Source organism: Nematostella vectensis, chromosome 6, assembly GCF_932526225.1.
Source record: "Nematostella vectensis chromosome 6, jaNemVect1.1, whole genome shotgun sequence".
In the NCBI taxonomy this organism is placed as follows: domain Eukaryota; kingdom Metazoa; phylum Cnidaria; class Anthozoa; order Actiniaria; family Edwardsiidae; genus Nematostella; species Nematostella vectensis.
The window spans coordinates 4,471,088-4,488,780 of record NC_064039.1 but is presented as its reverse complement, the minus strand read 5'-3'; the positions used below and the strand labels follow the sequence as shown (position 1 = coordinate 4,488,780).

Here is a 17,693-nt window from a genome sequence, read left to right as displayed (position 1 = left end):
GTTGGCCTCATTAGCAGCAAATGACAGAAGCCAATATTTCAAGGCTTCGTTTGTTTAAAAAAAATACTATTTTCAATAAAAAATGGGTAATAATATGGAACGATAACTCCTACGTTATTGCGTTGATGTTTGCAAAATTTGTGGTCTTACTGCTGACATACAAGCTAGCTTACACGAAGAACACTTTTTTCTAATTCATTTTGAATTGACAGATGTTCTTAATTCTGTACTTTCTAGAAAATTTATTGTAGCTAATTATTAGTTTTTTTTAATTAACAATGACATTTTCCCTGGTTTTGGAGAAATCCTTCTGAATGTTATTATGGTCTTACGACTTTTTGTCACTTTGCCCACTGTTTGTAACAGATCTGAGGTTAAAAAAGGTTTTTGAATATTGTAATAAATGATGGGGAATATTTAGTTTATAGTAAAACATGAAGGAAACTATAATTGTCGTTGGTTTTTGCGTAAATTACCCTCCCGGCCAAAATCTGATAACCATTTAGACGGCGACTTCTCCTTTCTTCAATTTTTATGTACTTTTCCTATTGCCTAAAGCAGAAAGATACTTCCTTTTATTTCCCTTCATCATTAAGACTCATTTAAATGTATCTCTTATAGTTCAAAGTCTCAAATCTGTTCTCAAGGGCGGCAACAGCATAACGGAAATGGAGGAAAAGAAAGTTTAAAGTAAAGCAAGTTTCCCCTCAGCGGCGGTTGGACTTAAAATGCGTAAATATGTTTTTTGAATGGGTTTTTTTGAAGTTCTTGTTATGAGAATTTTAATTTTATCAAGACAACACTTTCAAGAAGACTACGGTTATTCGGCAATCAGGGTTGTTTCGTATGTCAAAAAGACATATGTTGTTATCTGTTCATTGTTTGGCCTGTCTTGATCCTAAAATGATAGCAAAACACGTCAAAATCAGGCTTCGAAAATCACCGCGGTGATCCTAGATACTTATCTGATACTAAACAGATACTAAACGGTCAGGGGGTACTTTGTAAAAAAAATAAAACAATAAATAATTCCCCCGAGTAAAATCAGCTAGAATCGATGGGAAGGCACTATGATTATGGTTTCTTAAATTATTTTGAGCAACTTCTGTGATTTGTGTGGTTAGTAGACTAATGTCTGATTAGAATATTTCGTCTGGTTTAGGCGCTTGCAAATTTCTATGCAATACTCAAGTAAATTGCTATAATATACATTTCTGAAACGTTTCCATACCGATTTAGCGCTAAGTTGTTGCTTAGTTTTCACGTTTACTTTTGTACTTTTTGGTATTTCCAGCCGTACTTTGTTATAAAAAATTACCCCCCCCCCTTGCTATTAGTTTCTGTTAAGTATCTGATTAGTTTCTGATTAGTATCTGTCTAGTATCTAAGAAATTTTAGTATCCAAAAGCACCGCGGTTCGAAAATCAGGCGTAACCCCCCCAAACAGACAAGCAGGGCGTGCTAATAGGGGCGTAGGCTTTCGAGTGTGACTTTCGAATGTGACTTCCGCCCGTGAATTCCGAGAATTAATTTGGCCGGCGTGGCTTTGTTATGCCGACAACACGGTTGTAACCCTGGAAATTTTACAAAGTAGATATTAAGATGCATTCCTATTACGAATACAAGCAATTATGACTATAGGCAAGGCCAAGGCAATGGCCATTTCAGTTGTTTTTATGTATCGCTCTTATTTTTTACCATTAAACTTATTCATTTCTGCTGCAGGCGATTATGCCCAATAGGCTTTTTTTAAACAGTAGTACGTATCAAAAGCCTTTTTTTCGTCGTTTGGCGTAGTATTACCTGTGTTTATTTTAGGGAGCGGTCATTAATTACTGGGGGGGCGGCAATTTTGAAAAACCCTGGGCTCAAAAATTCCCCCCCCTCTCCAAATCGAAGCCCAAAAAATCGTGACCCCCCCCCCCCCCCCCTAGACCGCACGTTATTTGAGTCGAATCTGACCCCCCTAAACCGGACGCCCAAAAATTTGCACCCCTCCACCCTCCCCCCCCCCCCCCACATTTTTATGTTTAATAAAACCACAGAGACTTGATATACATACTTAGGCTAAGTTCAAACGTCGTATTATCCATGAGCCGTATTCAACCGTATTTACTTCCTAATTATTCTATTTGTATTTTTCATTTATTCTATTTGCATTTCTCATTTGTGTTTTTTATCACCCGCTTTATATGGACGAACATTGCAAGTTCTAGAGCTTGCAATAGAAGATCCCAAAAAAGGAGTGCTTAATTATAAGAAGAATAAAATAAAACAGGAAGTTATTTGAGTTGAATCTGATCCTCCCTAGACCGGACGCCCAAAAATTTGAAACCCTCCCCCCACATTTTTATATTCAACAAAACCACAGAGACTTGATATACATACTAAGGCTAAGTTCAAACGTCGAATTATCCATGAGCCGTATTCAACCGTATTTACAAGCAAATGCTTGTAAATGAAGATGAAACAATCGACTTATGATCCATTTGCACGCATTTGCGTTGAATACGGCTCATAGATAATACGACGTTTGAACTTAGCCTAAGTGTAGCTGAATATAACCTTTACTAAAATACAGATCAGCTAGCATGGCAATTTTTTTCCTATTTAATTAAAGTATGAACCTTCACTTTCGCTAGTTTAAGAGTGGCACAGAGATAAACAACAAATACTGGTGTCGCTAGAAAAAGACTACGTCGTCGACAGTTTTAACAAAGACATTTGAGTCCAGGTTTTGTTCAACTGATTTGAACGGGCAGCTTTGTCTGTCAACCATAAGAGGGTTACTCAAAATTTATTTATATAATGACAAGATTGGTACCTGAACAATATGGAACTAGATATACAATAGTAGGAAACATTGTAAACTGAATACAATTTTCTTTTCAACAATGATTCTCTTGCTCAGTATTAGGTTAAAGCCAGACTTAAATTCGACGCCCAAAAAAATGTGACCCCCCTTTAATGAAAGGCAAATAAATGTGACCCCCCTAAATCCGCGCCCAAAATAACGTAGCCCCCCCCCCCCTACATATTTGCCGCCCCCCAGTAATTAATGACCGCTCCCTTAGGCTTGAATTTGCCACCCAAAAAGTCACGTGGTCAGCTAGTGCAAGTGGCCTATTGTTGTATTTGGCAATTCACACTTTCTATTTATTCTATTTGTATTTTTCATTTATTCTATCTGCATTTCTCATTTGTGTTTTTTATCAACCGCTTTATATAGTAAAACATTGCAAGTTCTAGAGCCTGCAATAGAAGATTCCAAAAAAGGAGTGCTTAATTATAAGAAGAATAAATAAAACAGGAAGTTATTCGAGATGAATCTGTGGGAGATTCAATGTCAGGGGTTGCCTTTTTATCTCAATCTCGTGCTGGTACTATATATGATGTTTCCTGAATGAATAAATATGTAATAGATGTTCCCTGTATCAAGGGACATCGAATCTTATGGACCTCATAATCCTGTCATTTCTAGATATTAAATTTTAAAAGTTCGTCCAACAGTCGATATCTATATTGACGTGCTGGTTGTTAGCACCATGTGAAGCAAATCTAATAGAACTCTTGTATTTAATCAAACTTTGACTGTTACTTAGTACAATAAAAATATAGCCTTTCGATTATTCTAGAAACTTCTCTAATAAAACAACCTTACTTCGGGGGGTTTGGGCCTGAATAGGCTTTGAGCTTTTTAATATATACTAGTAGGTATCCGTGAAAAGTGGAATCCCGAAACTCCGAAAGCACTCATTTCCGAATAAACCCTTTGGATGGAGAGTCGGCTAGCAAGATAGTTTGTGATTCTCAGGTGCCCAATTACCACGATTTCAAACTATAAATTTGGAATGCATGAAATGGCTATATTATTTAATCGGGAAATGTTCTTAATCAAGAATTTTCTTACTAAAGGAGTCCCTGAAAACACATGTGCCGTAGAGAATCTAATTACGAAGGAATCAAATTTAAAAAAAAATGATCAACAAAGGTCATACAATGTATTCTATTTATTTATGTGGGATAAATTTTGGAAAATGGAAAATCCCTAGGAAATTTGTTGATGTGTTTATGTTTGATTTTAATTATTTGAATACCTCAATCAACGGGAATGGTATCTAAATAAAAAAACAAGAATGAATGTTCGTGTTAAAAAGTACGTTTCACCGAAACTCCCACCCCCTCCCCCATGACGTAGTGTAACAAGACGCATGTTTCATTCCTCTCGTGTACGCAAACAATATATTCACGTGACGGTGATATAATAGTCTAGAAGAAGTAATGCAAGGCAAACAAATACTTAGACAAGTCTAGAAGAAAACGCGTGACGCTAAATATCGTCCAGGTGAGAAACTAATGCGACTACTTCCAACATTAAAATAACCCTATCGCTTTCAAAATTCAGATTAACAAATTAACAAAATTATACGAAAAGACTTTTAGGAAACCCATCATTTTCGATTTACAAATAACAAAAGATATATAATTTTCAAAGTGAAAAGGAAAACATTCAGGAAATTTTTATGTCAATAAATATACTGCTCTAAATAAGGTGTATACAAAGCAAACTTTGATGAATGAACAAATATTGCGATCAAAACACGCTTTGCATTGTGAAAACAAATATGAGATATTAAGCTTTGTTACATGCCGTCATTCGGAACTCAATTACAATACTGGGTCGATAAAAACGCCCACTAATTGAACAGGAAGATACTGAAGTAAACATAAGAGGGAATCCAAATAAGCACGCGCAAAGTGTTTTTCGAGGAAAGTAACCCTCATCACGTGTAAGTAACCGAGCGACACACGTGAATTTAGGGGGAAAGCCCCAAGCTTTTCCTTTATATTAAAAGCAAGATCAAATATAGACCCACTCATCATCAAAATATCTTGTAGTTATTTTTGGACCGATCTTTTGATCAACACCACAGTATTTTCTTCTTATGCTATCAATATTTTAGACCGATCTTTTGATCAACACCACAGTATTTTCTTCTTATGCTATCTATATTTTAGACCGATCTTTTGATCAACACCACAGTATTTTCTTCTTATGCTATCTATATTTTAGACCGATCTTTTGATCAACACCACAGTATTTTCTTCTTATGCTATCTATATTTTAGACCGATCTTTTGATCAACACCACAGTATTTTCTTCTTATGCTATCTATATTTTAGACCGATCTTTTGATCAACACCACAGTATTTTCTTCTTATGCTATCTATATTTTAGACCGATCTTTTGATCAACACCACAGTATTTTCTTCTTATGCTATCTATATTTTAGACCGATCTTTTGATCAACATCACAGTATTTTCTTCTTATGCTATCTATATTTTAGATATGCTTGTGTTATTTCAAACATTTAAAAAGAAAGAAGAAAACCTAGATATTAATTATACCTTTTACTCCCCGTCTATGATCGTTTTGTCATGAGATTATGGCACTGAGATTTGCAGTTTGAAGGAATGGTGAGTTAACGCACGGCGATGTGTAGTCTGTAGGTATGGTGTGTTAGCGCACGGTGATGTTTAGTCTGTAGGTATGGTGATTTAGGGCACGGCGATGTGTAGTCTGTAGGTATGATGTGTTAGCGCACGGTGATATGTAGCTTATAGGTATGGTGTGTTAGCACATGGTGATGTGTAGTCTGTAGGTATGGTGTGTTAGCGCACGGTGATGTGTAGTCTGTAGGTATGGTGTGTTAGCGCACGTTGATGGGTAGTCTATAGGTAGGGCGTGTTAGCACACGGGGATGTGTAGTCTGTAGGTATGGTGTGTTAGCGCACGGCGATATATAGTCTGTAGGTATGATGTGTTAGCGCACGGCGATGGGTAGTCTATAGGTATGGCGTGTTAGCACACGGGGATGTGTAGTCTGTAGGTATCGTGTGTTAGCGCACGGCGATATATAGTCTGTAGGTATGATGTGTTAGCGCACGGTGATGTGTAGTCTATAGGTATGGTGAGTTAGCGCACGGTGATGTGTAGTCTATAGGTATGGTGTGTTAATGCCTGGCGAGGTGTAGTCTGTAGGTATGGTGTGTTAGCGCACGGCGATGTGTAGTCTGTAGGTATGGTGATTTAGGGCACGGCGATGTGTAGTCTGTAGGTATGATGTGTTAGCGCACGGTGATATGTAGCTTATAGGTATGGTGTGTTAGCACACGGTGATGTGTAGTCTGTAGGTATGGTGTGTTAGCGCACGGTGATGTGTAGTCTATAGGTATGGTGATTTAGGGCACGGCAATGTGTAGTCTGTAGGTATGGTGTGTTAGCGCACGGTGATGTGTAGTCTGTAGGTATGGTGTGTTAGCGCACGGTGATGTGTAGTCTGTAGGTATTGTGTATAAGCGCACGGTGATATGTAGTCTATAGGTATGGTGTGTTAGCGCACGGTGATGTGTAGTCTGTAGGTATGGTGTGTTAGCGCACGGTGATGTGTATTCTGTAGGTATTGTGTATAAGCGCACTGTGATATGTAGTCTATAGGTATGGTGTGTTAGCGCACGGTGATGTGTAGTGTGTAGGTATGGTGTGTTAGCGCAGGGTGATACGTATTCTGTAGGTATGGTGAGTTAGCGCACTGTGATATGTAGCTTATAGGTATGGTGTGTTAACACACGGTGATGTGTAGTCTGTAGGTATGGTGTGTTAGCACACGGTGATGTGTAGTCTGTAGGTATGGTGTGTTAGCGCACGGTGATGTGTAGTCTGTAGGTATGGTGTGTTAGCGCACGGTGATGTGTAGTTTGTGGGTATGTTGTTTTAGCGCACGGTGATGTGTAGTCTATGGTATCATACTACGCATCTATTCACCATTTCAAAGAGTTAAATCAGAATAAATTTTAATTGAAAAAATAGCTATCTTTTAGGGTCTTCTCTACAGCCCAGCAAGTAACGGAAAAAGATCAAATGATTTAAAATCTCAAATCAGCTTTAATTTGTTTAAGAGAGATCAAGCCAACATTTTAAGAACCCTTATTAGTTTTGTTGCGGTGTGTAGACCTCCGGTGTGGGACATGTACTAACGCACGGTCACAGATGGAGAAAGCGTGAAAAGGAGCACATGTTTTCAGTAGTGACGACAAATAGGGAACACATATCGCCGCTATAGGCTATTTAATCCCTTTCCCTAAATTGTTACTTTATCTGTATTTTTTATGAACTTTTGGGAAGGCACCTATAGGTTTTTAGGCGCTTTCCAATCCAGTGATTTTAAAATTCCTAGAGTTTCTCACATGATTTTTTTTTATGTTTATACTAGAGCTCCTGTTAGAGATAGTAATGGTATTATATTGATGTTGTTGCACATAGCATCCAAGCCACTTAACCTCCTTCTTGCTGCGATCGGTTTGGGAAATAGCCACAGGCTTCAGTGTGTATGATCACCTCGTTATCAAATCTGTGTCTGAAATTCGATTTTAGTTACATTCTTCTATATATTTATATAAAAAAATGCGTTAACTAGCTATTGTTAATTTTACTTTAATTTACTTATTGTACTTTATTAACCCAAAATATCAACACTCTGTTTATTTCTGTTACAATTTTTCTGTGCTAGTGAGATGGCATAATCTCGTAAGAGGAGGGCATCCCGCCTAATACTGCGCCCTTTCACCCACTAGAAACCCCCCGTTATAAAAGTCTCCTTTCGGATGGGCTCCTCGCCATATCAGTGCGGCGTAGTGATGACTAGCCTACTCGGAGTCAAGGTATTTGCGTGCCTTGTACTGATATGTATTGTGCTATTCTCTGATTGCATCCGTGTGATTGCCGAGGAAGGAGTGTTAAGGCAAACGTTGCTCTTGTACCTCCATATCTTGTCTTTAGGAGCGTGGATTGGAATGCAGGCATGGGTTATAGGCGTCGCAGGTTAGATGTTTTTGTTGTTGTTAATTGATACTTATTCAGATTCTCGATACAGCTTAACCCTTCTCGCTAACTCGAACAAGAATCAATTTCCCTTCGAGCTTCTTTATACATTAATTGGTAATAGACGAACTTCCGCTGAAACTAGATTTATCAATTTTTCTTCAAGCGCGTTTCTATATCACCCGCGATAACTTGAAAAGGCGAAATTAACGAGGGCGGCAAAGAATGTGACAAAAAATGGTGAACAAACAATAAGTTTGTTAGCCGCCTAATACCAAAGTGCTTGTGGAAATTTTTGATAATTAACAACATTCTCTGAGAAGTAGGTTTGGTCTCTATTTCAGGTATCGTGATGTATCTTAACATGCCACGTCACGTGTTTGGTCACATCCAATCAAAGCTCTGGCCTTTGTTCTACTGTCTCGGTTCAGGCCTTTCTCTACTCGGGATACTCACGAACACCGCTGCAATGAACACAACTGCGAAGAAAAATTCGCGAGAGGAGATTCAGGTAAAGAAATGAGGCACATTTATAGGGGTATGACCCCCCAAACTGGATCATTTCTTAGTGTCGTCAAACAAATACTATCTTTGTCTCCACATGATATCTATGACTGCCCCCACTCTCTTCCGCACATAGTGATGGTGTAGGTTTGTTACAAAAGTGTACTTCACGTGACTACCACGTGACTTGTATATGGCGTGTCTGCTTGCTAGTCTTCCTCATCTGTAGCTTGTGTTCGTACGCAGTCCTGCGCGGCTCTTATCTACGATGGTGTTCAGGTACTAAACTCGGAGGGGACAGGCGCGTACACAAAGGGAGGGGGGGGTGCAGAGTGCGCGCGCACCTCCCTTGGCGGCCAAAAAGTGGGTCATTTCTTATTATGGAATCTTCAAATACTATGCTTTTACCATACGATACCCATGACTGCGCTACCCCCACTCCCACCCCCGCCCCTCAGCCAATCCTAGGTACGCGCCTGGGGGACTTTTGCTCATGTTTCGCTTGCTTTTTTACGTGATCATCATGTGAATCTTGTCTTTGAGCACGTTTCTGACTGCTTGCTATTGCTCGTGACATTCCAGTGAATAGTATCTTTCAGCAAGCATCTGGCTACTTGCTGGTTCAAGTGATCAATATGTGATTCTAGTTTGTCACGTGATCAACATCGAATTCTTGTCTATCACGTGATCAACATGTGACTCTAGCCTATCACGTGATCAACATGTGATTCTTGTCCATCACGTGATCAACACAATACTCTTATCTTCCAGCAGGTGTCTGGTCTCTTGATGTCCCTCATTTGTTGCTTGCTGAATGCATTCTTGTTGGAACCACGTGGAACTCGGTTATGGATGGCGCGCTTCGACTACGAGCAGAAGCAGGGTTACGGGCAAGAAGTGGGCCCTCTCAAGAATAAAGAAGGATTGAAGACGAAACGGTACAAAGAGCTGACGGACAAGTTTGCGCGAGTACATGGCTGCTCTTCCATTGTTACCGTGTTTGCCTTTGTGGGCTGTCTCGTCCACCTTGGATATCTAACGCATCACCTAGTGAGCACGTAAACAGCACGAGGGCTTGATCTATTCGCCATGTGCTGTGGTATGTTTAAAAGGCCAGAACTAAACAGAAAGCAAAATTTGTAATTGTGGCCCTCGAAATTCAACAAATAAGTTCAGCCAAATTCTTTTGTGCAATTTTGGAAAATTATTCCAACAGCAAAGTTAGGCTGTGGTGTGGCTATCTGAGGCGTCTACTCACTCGTTCTCACTTGTTCATTGTCGTCGACATTTCAGTTCTGGAAATAGTCCGGTCGCTTTCTGTTTCAATCTATACATAGAGGACAAAAGCAGCAAACTAGGCATAAAGATAGCCAAGAGGACGCTAATAAATATTGAGACCGGTCCCCACCGGTACCACTTGAGGGTTTTGTGTGCTAACCGAATAAAAATTAGAAAAAAAGCGTCTATCGCGGGCTCCCTGTGGTGAAATTTAAAAGACCTTGTATTTCCAAAACTTACGCAAAATATCTGATTGTTTTTTTTGGTAGGGAAAATATAACGCTATTTGTTAATATTTCAAGATAAAACTGCCGTCGGCTGCATTAAAACTCTTTATTTACGAGAAAAAGTTTTCAAAGCTAGACCCAATCCCTCTCACGGTTATCCAAGATGGCGGCCTATATTGGCACAGTATACGCTGTAAGTACCTCATAAAATCGCGTATTTTAGGTAAAAAAAAAGCTCATTCTTAATGTACCAAGGACTAAATATGAACTTTTGTCTTGATTTTAAATTTATTTATTATAAATCTGCTATTAATCGCAATTATCGGGTATTTTGACGTTGGCTAAATAAAGAGATGGATTTAATAAGGGGGGGGGGGGGGTTTGTTAGTGTCTGTCAACTAGACAAGACACCAAAGACCAACGAGATGCTTTAGATATGCCTCCTCAATCAAAGTTATTAGATTGTGATGCTTGAGAATATTAGAGGATTTGGATGTTCAGCAGAAGAAACACCTGTAGAAATTCTTTGTCGCAAATAGCGTAAAATGGCACAGGAATTGTCAGAAATTTGCGGTATTAATGCTCGAAAGCACTTAAGAACGAAGAAAGATGACTAGCAGAGGCACTAACGAGAAAAACAGTGCTTATTGCTCAATACGTGTGCATTATAGTGATGAGGTTGAACGCATCGCATGCTTTTAACAGGATAGCAACCAACCTCCAACGAATCGCCGCAGGAATAGAGAACTATGTTATTATCTTAAAGATGTCTTAATTATGACCTCGGGATGGAAAAAGCTGTGGAGCATAAGAAAAGGAAAGGTCTCCAGGAAGCGAGAGAGGATGATAAAAAGTATAGAGCTTCTGTCAGGCTTATATAGAATATAATATAATAACAGAATATATAAATGGAGGCTGTTGAAAATGGTACGTACCTTTTTTCTGATGTCCGAGCTCCACAATGCACATGAGACACGCTTGGGAGATTTTGGGAATGAGAAATCCTTTAACCATTTTCTACTAAAGGACAAAGTTATAGAGCTCTCGCCTCGGAAGCAATTGGGATAATTAGATTTTAAAAATAACATAGGGCCGTAACAAAAAGATAAACAAATGATTCGAGCTGTCATGGTTCATTTTATCAACACAGGCTATGAAAAATCTCCCTTATCGGTGGCGGATTTTCTCCTGCTGACGGGCCTATCAATTACAGCCGCGCTGGTTGAATTAAGCTCTGTCAAGAGACCATGATATAAGAGAACGAATCCCCGTGGCCCATGATGCCGTCCATGAAAGCTATTTTTAGATTGCGCGAGCTTGTCAATCATAGCATCCATATATGGTTCATCGCGCCATATTTGGTTATGGGCACCTCGCGAGCCATTTTTTCCCCCTCTGTACTTCTTGACTTCGTTTGCTACCTGTTTTTATCCTTTTAACTGCTTCTCATAGCTCGTGATTACAATGCTACTTGTAGGGTGGTGTCCTGGTATCTGTTAAGTAACTAATGTTAAGTTATCTAAATGTTATATAAATAATTGAACGGGAAGACGTCGCGGAGACGGCGAATTTGGAGTTCATGCAAGATGCATCAGGCTGACCCCTTAAAAAGTTCTTTTTCTCTTCAATACGGTGAGAGAAAACCTAGGCATTCTCAGTCTATGTTATGTATTTAAATACAAGAAGGCCTTTATTTTTCTTTGATTTACAATATTTTTAGATAAATGAACTTCAATTCTTCACGCAAATGTTCAAAAATCACGTCACTTAAGAAACCCTTGTCACCGAAATAAGATTTACTTCATTATGGAGACTTGAAATCTTTTATTTGTCAAAAATACCTGTCTTAATAACCACAATATCGGTGTGAATATAATGGTATTAAATTCTGGATGTATCTTTTTCATTAAAAGGGAATTGGAAGAGAATTGTGTGTTGTAAACACAGATTTTTTATTGATTGTTGTTTTATAATCTGCGAATCAGCCGTTAAAACTTTTACTGGGGAAGCTGATCGGGCCTAAAATCACGCACTCTATGCATTTCAATGTCCGAGAAAAGGTTGATTGTTTTCCCCACCGGCGGAAAGGCAAAAAAACTATTTTGTCACGTGATCTATTAAGTGACTTCATCACCAGCAAGAAAACATTACGAAAATGTTAAGGCCGTCGACTGTAATCATCTTGCCAAAAAGAATGAATTTAAGGCGATGTTAACAAAGTTTGAGACAAAAAGTTATATTCGCTGCTAAGAACAAACTACCCAGGCCTTAATATACTTGAGAAGGTATACAATAGTAGGTAACATTGTGGCATGAATGGAATAAAATTTTCATTTAAACGATGACTCTCTTGCTCAGTATTACATTAAAACCAGACTTCGGAGCCCAAAAAAATGTTACCCCCCCTTTTAATGACAGCCCCAAAAAATGTGACCCCCCTTAAATCGGCGCCCAAAAAAACGTAGCCCCCCCTTACATATCCCCCCCTCTCACTCAGTAATAAATTACCGCTCATCACTAATGCTGTCACGTTTTTTGCTAGCGGATATTATCACTAAAAAGCATTATCTTAACCAATCTGAAATGTGCATGGTGTTGTTCATATTATACTATTTTAATGGTAAAAATCAAAATATTTTCCCTTCAAAATGGAAGAATATAGTTCTATAGCAGCGTGTGGTACGTCGTTTTCACTCAACAAATAAATTCATGATGAAATCGTTTGTTGCGCTTATAACTAGTGCGTGTTATTTCATGCAAATGCATATAGTATTTAGTCTTTTAGTGGCGAATGTTTTGGCTTTAGAAATGTATCATAATGGCACAGCTTCCATGTAGAAACTTCTACGTGAAAATCCGCATTGTATCTTTTTGTCGTGTTTATCCGAAAACGAGTCTCATTTTCTCCATCCCAAAATAAATATTAGGTATGAGAATAATAAACGCCGCCGTCCCTTTTAAGGTAAGGTCTTCCTGTTTTATTAAAAAAAATTCAAACGGCATTGCAATCGTCGCCACTTCTTCCTGGGAAACTTGAATATTCATGAGCGCGAGGAATCTATTAAAGTGGCGATTCCTCTTTCTTGTGTAGACAAACGACAAGAGCCTCTGATAGCGCAAGTATCTCTCCTTAAACTGTCAAGTTTGAAAATATCCGGATTAATCCAGCATGACGCTAACAAAAACAGTTAGCTGCATCGAGCTACCAAGCTATATAAAACAAGAGGCCTTACAAGCGAAAAGAGTTCGATGGTCGATTGAACTGGAAGAGGTCCATTATTTTAAACCACAAAAAATGAACAAGAGAGATTCACTGGGGAGAAAAGTGAAAAACCTAAAGCATATTGTCAGCGGCTTCGCAGGACGAACTGGACTGAGCTTTAGCGGGCTGGAATTTATAAAAAACCAGCTCCGAAATAGGGCGTCAGTGTATGAAGTTGCCGAACACTATGATAATAAGCCGTGGGATGAGCTTTTCGATTTATATGGCGGTGCGTAAAGCGGAAAGACGAGCGAACATCAAGCTTGGGCTGTTGTGAAAAAAAAAAAACTCCTTGGGGAAGTTTCATTTGGAAGAGTGAGCGCCGAGAATTTTACAGAGGTCTACCAGAACTTTGCAACTGAGCAAATAAAAACAATTCTGATGACATGAACATGGCTCTGCGAAAAGGAGAAGAATTTGCATTATGTCCCATTTGACATTTACTGTATGAGAGAAAGACATGGCAACAAATTTCGCAAAAAAACATTGCAAATGGCGCAATTGAATACAGTATATTGATATGACATTCATTGTTGAAATATTGTAAAGATGTACATTCGCCTAGAATTGAGTAAGTTTATCTTTATAGTTGAAATATTATAAAAATTGTTGATAAATGTAAAGCCACATGAGCATAAAGATTTGCTTGCGAAATTTCCGCTAACAGCGCTAAGGTTTTGATAGACTTTGAAGTGGTCTAAGCATTTTGCATTATAAATTATGTAAATAGTCTAGCAAATCCAAAAGGACTGAATGCAAATCCTGATATTGTAAACGTTTTCTATCCCTTGAATATTATTTGTGGGATCGGAAAATCTTTATTTTAGTCGTGAATTTTATACAGACGCAACAGAAGGATCGTTATCTTACAAGTGTACAAGACACTATAAATGAAATAAAATACCTCAAATTAGCGTTTTTGCCTGCTTTACTTGTCAAATGCTAAATGTAGAAGATACGCAAAATTCAAATGAAAATCGTACGGCTTTCGAAAATGCAATTACTTCAAATTCACGTTTCCATTTTGACGCCGAGATAACGATATACGTCTTGAAAAATAATTAACTCCATTAATCGTTTCCCCCTGAAAAATCCGTTTATTTCGAAAGCAAAAGACCGAATATCAACCACTTCCACAACATTTCCGTTTTTATTTATTTGCAGCTGTTTGTTTCAAAAAATATATACTTCGTTTGTCTTATTTATCCGCCCGAGTGCCTTGAATAACATCTTCTTATCTCGTGACTTCAGAAAACCAATTTATGCACATTTTTTAATTTTTGCTTTCGGTGAGGAAAACTTGCTTTTTTTTCAACTCAAGCTATCGCATAACGTGTATATCGAATTTTCTGGTACAGGCAACATTAAGAACATTTCTCGTATAAAAGAGCCAACCTGTGCCATCTCGTGGCACAGTTGTTGAATGATTCTTCTAGAAACTTCTCCCGAACCTTGAACGGTTCGCCAAAATTAACGAACGAGGTTGTCTTTGTCTTTATTATTATTATTGCCCCCATGAAAGACTTTCACAATTCCTTGAATTAAAGACAGTTTTTATTAGTTTTCTTACTAGATACGAGAATTATTTTCAGGCAAAAAAGACCCAATGTTTCACAACTAAGATCAATATCCGTTATAAAGAAGGTTCAACAGCCACACCTTTCTTCAACTAAGAAGTTATTGGCCATGCTTTTGTAATGTAATGTAATGTTTGCCATACCGGCAAACAAAATAGTACCCTGGAAACCAGAGGCTCCGAGAGTTTTTCGAGCGAAGCGAGGATTCCATTTGAACCCCCGCCCCATAGCATGCTGGGAAAAGCGAATATTCAGCCTCTGGGTAACAGAATAGGGGAATTGAAAAAGGAACTCGAACATTACAACCTTGAGGTTGTTCAACTCCTGTTGTGAGAAATCAGCTGAAATATTATACAGACTTTGTATGAGGAAATGTTGAAAAGTTTTTCTATACACTCTTTCTTTTATGAGAACCTTTTTTATAAGAAAGTCCAGCCTGAGATTTCACCAAATTTTAAGAACATGCTAAGAACATACCAAGGCTCAGATAGCACAAACAAATTTTTTAGTCCTGATGCTTGAGGAAAACGGAGATCTAAAACAGTGCGAGGAAAACGGAGATCTAAAACAGCGCGGGGAAAACGGAGATCTAATACAGCGCGAGGAAAACGGAGATCTAAAACAGCGCGAGGAAAACAGTGCGCAGAAAACAGCGCGCGGAAAACGGAGATCTTAAACAGTGCGAGGAAAACAGTGCGCAGAAAACAGCGCGCAGACGGAGATCTTAAACAGCGCGGGGAAAACAGTGCGCAGAAAACAGCACGCGGAAAACGGACAAACTCTACAACCAGACCCGACCAAAACAATCCCTGGAGTCGATGCGGGCTCCTGAGCTGTCCGACTACTACATCCCCAGCAAAACGCAGAAAAACGCCGAGTTGGCGTACATTGGCACCGGCGCTTTCGCCATCGGCTACACAGCTAGCCGCTTGCTGTGATGCAGCTGCCGTTCCGGCGCTGCAGCGTTGCTGCATCTAGGCGGCCTTTTTCCATACTGCGCGTATACGCATACGTATAAGATGATTGCAGACCAGTTGTGGAGTGCTATGCACGAGGTAGCAGCCGCTGCTAAGCGAGTGACATCGAAGGTGCCGTCGATGGATGGATTATGTAGCTTTGGTGACATTGCTAACCGAAGCCTCGAGTTGTGGCGCGCAGACAGGGAGTGCGTTAGGAGATTCGCCAATGTCGTTCTCCGAGGGCCTACCGACCTCAGAAAGGCCGCCTCGGCACTACCCGAGCAGACGGCAACCGCCTGTTGGAGACTAATACACCTGTTGCAGTACATTGCCGACACGTAATGGCGGCGAAGCGCATGTCCGACGAAGAACTCGATGCGTTCCCTCGTCCTATATACTAAGCCAGAGGTGGCTTCCAGTGAGTGACCGCTCTGCATGCCAAACTTCCCAAGGGCTCAGCCTCCATAGATCGAGTGCGCAAGTGGGTAAGCTCGCAGCCCGTCGGGGGCTACACACAGACACCCCCTCCTCCGACTACCTACGCCCACTTCTCGGAGCAGATACCAAACCGTATCCACCAGTCGGACCTGCTATTCTTGCCAACCAACCGCGGGTATAAGTATGCCCTGACTGTCGTTGACGTTGCTTCACGATATAAAGCCGCCCGCCCACTGAGGACTAAGAGCGCGGCCGTCGTCTCCCGCGAACTCGCTGACATCTATGCAGAGAGACCTCTCACATGGCCTAAAGTCCTCATGGTTGATGACGGCACGGAGTTCAAGGGTGCTACCACAAAGCTCCTAACAGACCACGGGGTGGAGGTCCGATGGGCTGAGCCAGGGCACCACAGGAGCCAGGCTTTCGCCGAGTCTTTCCTGCTGGCTGGCACAGCGCCTATTTCGTGCGCAGTACTCGAAGGAGCTTGCATCCGGCGAGACAAACCGCGAGTGGGTTACTGCTTTGCCAATCGTCATCTCGGGCATAAACGCAACGAAGACTCGCATGACTGGCTTTGCGCCTAAAGACGCCATAAAGCTGAGGCGCGTGCCTCTCATAGCCGAAAATCCCCCCTTCGAGGTCCCCTTAGAGGTCGGAACGGAGGTGTACATAGCCGTAAACGAGGAAGACCTCCAGGACAAGGGCCGACGGCGAGCGACGGACCCGTGGTGGACAAGCAAGGCATACCCAATACTAAAGAGGATGATGGAGCCCGGACAGCCAGTGTTGTATTACACGGCGTACTCTAAGCACGGCTTCACGCGTTCGCAGTTGCGTAGTGTCACGCTAGCGTGCCTCCTATTGCAGCTAAGGCACGTGAGTCTGAAATTCCACTTGTAGTGACCCTGACTGTCGTCCAGCCGACAGACCGTGCCACAGACCGTGCACTTCTTTTCCGGTTCAGCAATCATGCCGAGTACGTGGTCTACCGTCAGAACGTGGTGTGATCCCGTGTACTTTGTGCGACCCTTTTGCCTGTCGTCTATAGCGTATCGCTTGATTCGCGCTATAATGAGCTCTTCACTGGGCGTAGACTGCAGTCCTGTGGGAACCAAGGCACCGGGGGTGTTATCGGGGGGGGATCACGCGGACTATCTGGTCGGCGCGCCGCACGAAATAGGCGCTGTTCCAGCCAGCGATGGAAAGACTCGGCGAAAGCTTGGCTCCTGTGGTGCCCTGGCTCAGCCCGTCGGACCTCCACCCCGTGGTCTGTTAGGAGCTTTGCGGTAGCACCCTTGAACTCCATGCCGTCATCAACCATGAGGACTTTAGGGCGTAGATAGTCGGAGGAGGGGGTGTCTGTGTGTAGCCCCCGACGGGCTGCGAGCTTACCAACTTGCGCACTCGATCTATGGAGGCTGAGCCCTTGAGAAGTTTGGCATGCAAAGCGGTCACTCCCTGGAAGCCACCTCTGGCGTAGTATATTGGACGAAGGAACGCATCGAGTTCTTTGTCGGACATGCGCTTCGCCGCCATTAAGTGTCGGTAGGCCCTCGAGAACGACA

At 40.9% G+C, this 17,693-nt stretch overlaps 1 protein-coding gene across 4 annotated transcripts; it reads left to right on the top strand.

Annotated features, from left to right (window-relative positions):
* The first annotated feature begins 4,224 nt into the window (after positions 1 to 4,224).
* LOC5506674 (transmembrane protein 205) lies at positions 4,225 to 9,850 on the top strand. Of its 4 annotated transcripts, XM_032375134.2 has the most exons (5): positions 4,359 to 4,790; positions 7,573 to 7,723; positions 7,842 to 7,883; positions 8,228 to 8,394; positions 9,159 to 9,850. In XM_032375134.2, the coding sequence occupies exons 3-5, from the start codon at positions 7,856 to 7,858 to the stop codon at positions 9,447 to 9,449; spliced, it is 486 nt and encodes a 161-aa protein (XP_032231025.2). In that variant the 5' UTR covers positions 4,359 to 4,790; positions 7,573 to 7,723; positions 7,842 to 7,855; the 3' UTR covers positions 9,450 to 9,850. The 4 variants fall into 4 exon arrangements, with proteins under 4 accessions (XP_032231023.2, XP_032231024.2, XP_032231022.2 ...); XM_032375132.2 differs by lacking the exon at positions 4,359 to 4,790 and adding an exon at positions 4,225 to 4,345 and having other exon boundaries at positions 7,573 to 7,883; XM_032375133.2 differs by having other exon boundaries at positions 4,354 to 4,790; positions 7,573 to 7,883; positions 9,162 to 9,850.
* Positions 9,851 to 17,693: the final 7,843 nt, after the last annotated feature.

What these genes read in the sequence shown, in the direction of transcription:
- LOC5506674 (XM_032375132.2), top strand. Translation starts at nt 7,667, where the DNA reads ATGGGCTCCTCGCCATATCAGTGCGGCGTAGTGATGACTAGCCTACTC. An exon ending in ATGGGTTATAGGCGTCGCAG is followed by an intron (nt 7,884 to 8,227) that starts GTTAGATGTTTT and finishes TCTCTATTTCAG; the next exon opens with GTATCGTGATGTATCTTAAC. An exon ending in ATTCGCGAGAGGAGATTCAG is followed by an intron (nt 8,395 to 9,158) that starts GTAAAGAAATGA and finishes CTTATCTTCCAG; the next exon opens with CAGGTGTCTGGTCTCTTGAT.